General features: G+C 44.1%; 1 protein-coding gene across 1 annotated transcript; it reads left to right on the forward strand.

Annotated features, from left to right (window-relative positions):
• The first annotated feature begins 633 nt into the window (after positions 1-633).
• Positions 634-1218, forward strand: Rnase6 (ribonuclease, RNase A family, k6). Its single transcript, XM_013035692.1, has one exon. The coding sequence runs from the start codon at positions 635-637 to the stop codon at positions 1094-1096; it is 462 nt and encodes a 153-aa protein (XP_012891146.1). The 5' UTR covers position 634; the 3' UTR covers positions 1097-1218.
• The last annotated feature ends 1238 nt before the right edge of the window (positions 1219-2456 follow it).

Genomic DNA, 2456 nt, shown 5'->3' on the forward strand with positions numbered 1-2456 from the left:
GAGAGAGAGAGAGAGAGAGAGAGAGTGAGAGAGAGTGAGAGAGAGAGTGAGAGAGAGAGAGAGAGGTGGGTTAGGTTTTTATATATTCTGGGGTGAGACTCTTCTTTGTAATTTCTTTGTCCTGCTCTGTTGGGGATTTATTGTCCAACCAGTCCTGTTTGGGGTTTTATGGTAGGAGTGTCCTTCTGACTTCCTACACTTTCAGATAAGGCCTGTCAGGAGCTCTCAGATAAAGTTTATTTCAGATAAAGTAAGGGGTGAGGTTTTCCTGAGAATCAGGAAGAATCACCAGGGAAGTTTGGTCAGTGGCCCAAGGGAGCAGTGTGGAGTTACAAGAACAAAGCAGATTCCCATCAATTAATAGCTTTGTTCTCTATTTTTTATTTTGTGCCAATGCTGGGGCTTGAACTCAGAGCCTAGGCACTTATTTTTTTTTTTTTTTTAATTCTGGTATTGTATCTACCACTTGAACTACTGGAGATGACTTACAGACTTTCCTACCTGGGATGGCTTTGAACTGTGATCCTCAGATTTCAGCCTCCTGAATAGCTGAGATTACGTGCACAAGCCAACTGTACCTGGCTACTTTGCTCTTTTATTTCTATGACCTCCCATTATCTTCCTGCAGAAAAAGATGGTGCTGTATCTCATGAGATGCCTTTCTCTCCTGCTGCTGCTGGAGCTGTGCGAGCCATTGTATCCACTTGATGTTTGGCCTAAGGGACTCACTAAGGCTCACTGGTTTGAAATTCAGCACATCCAGTCAAGTTCTCGGCCATGCAACAGGGCAATGAGTGGTGTCAACAATTACACACAGCACTGTAAGCCAGCAAATGCCTTTCTGCATGACTCTTTCCAGAATGTGGCCACTGTCTGTGATTTGCCCAATATCATCTGTAAGAATGGTGAGAAGAACTGTCACCAGAGTTACAAGCCTGTGAACTCTACCCACTGCAGACTCACATCAGGGAAGTATCCCCACTGCCACTACAGTGAGGATGCCCAGTACAAATTCTTCATTGTTGCTTGTGACCCCCCAGAAAAGAGTGATCCTCCCTACCAGCTAGTTCCTGTGCACTTAGATAAGCTGGTCTAAGGTTATGAGCCCATCTCCTCTCATTTGACAGTTTCTTTCACAGTTTCTCCAGATTTTTTTCTTCTTTTTTCTCATTTGTGTCAATATTTGGGTATGATCTCAAGGCCTGGGTGCTGTCCAGTGTTCTACCACTTTAGCCATAACTCTATTTCTGCTTTTTTTTGATGCTTAGAGATAAGTCTCAAAGACTTTCCTGCCTGTGCTGGCTTTGAACTGGGATCCTCAGATATGAGCCTTCTGAGTTGCTAGGATTGCAGGCTTGATTTCTATTTTCTTTGTTTATTCCTTTGTTCCCATAGAAGGTGGGAGTTACCAGAACCTGACAGAACAGAATTGGCACAAAAAAAGATAGGATTCTTTTTTGCTGTGGCGTGCTGTCTGTGTTGAGGAAGGGAATACAGGAAAGAAAGTAAAGGGCAGGCTCAAACATTTGACCTTTAAACTTTATTGCACTATATTAATGACAATAAAACCACTTCCTGCTGCATTATAATGAGTGTGAATGTATTTCTATGCACTCTTAAATTATTGTCAGCCAGTATTCAAAGGAAAACTATTTTGACATTAGGTTGATAGGCCACTTTTGAGGCCTCTTTTCTGGCTCTATATTAAGGAGTTGGAAGCAGGTCCTCATGACTCTTCATACTTCCCTTGAAACCATCATCCCCCATTCCTATTTGGAACAGTGCCAGTATTTCTGAAAGAGTTGATGATACTGTTAGGTTTTTAAAAAGAGGTAAGCCGAGTAAGAACAGCACCACGCACATGGTATTCAGGTAAAGGGTAGGTTTATTCTTCCTTCCAGCTGGCACCAGGCCATGTTGGCCCTCCATGCGGTGGGGAAAGGCCTGGGAAAGAGAGCTGGGAAAGCTGGAAAAGAGAGGTGCTTTGGAAAGAGAGAGCTGAGAAAGAGAGAAAGAGCACTGGGAAAGAGAGAGAGAGCTGAAAAAGAGGTGGGAAAGAGAGCTGGGAAAGAGGTGGGAAAGAGAGCTGGGAAAGAGAGAGAAAGAGAGCTAGAAAAGAGAAAAGATCTAGAAAAGAGAGCATCTGGAAAAGGTAGGAAAGAGAAGAGAGCTGGGAAAGAGAATGAAAGAGCTGAGAAAGAGCTAGAAAAGAGCTGAGAGAGGGTATCTGGGCCTGGGCTAGGCCTTTTCTAGGGTATGGGTGGAGAAAGGTGTGGCCACATCAAATTCAGCGAATGCAGATGTGACCTCTTCCAGGTGTCCCAGTTGCCTAGGTAACGCAGGTACTGGGTGGAGACTTTGCTGCGAGGAGGGTGGAGTCTGCCAGCCATCCAGGAGCAGACCTTACAGATACTTTTGTAATAGAGTCTAACACTGGTCCTTTTTTCACTTGTTTC

The sequence above is a fragment of the Dipodomys ordii genome, unplaced genomic scaffold (genome assembly GCF_000151885.1).
Source record: "Dipodomys ordii isolate 6190 unplaced genomic scaffold, Dord_2.0 Scaffold218, whole genome shotgun sequence".
Classification (NCBI taxonomy): Eukaryota; Metazoa; Chordata; class Mammalia; order Rodentia; family Heteromyidae; genus Dipodomys; species Dipodomys ordii.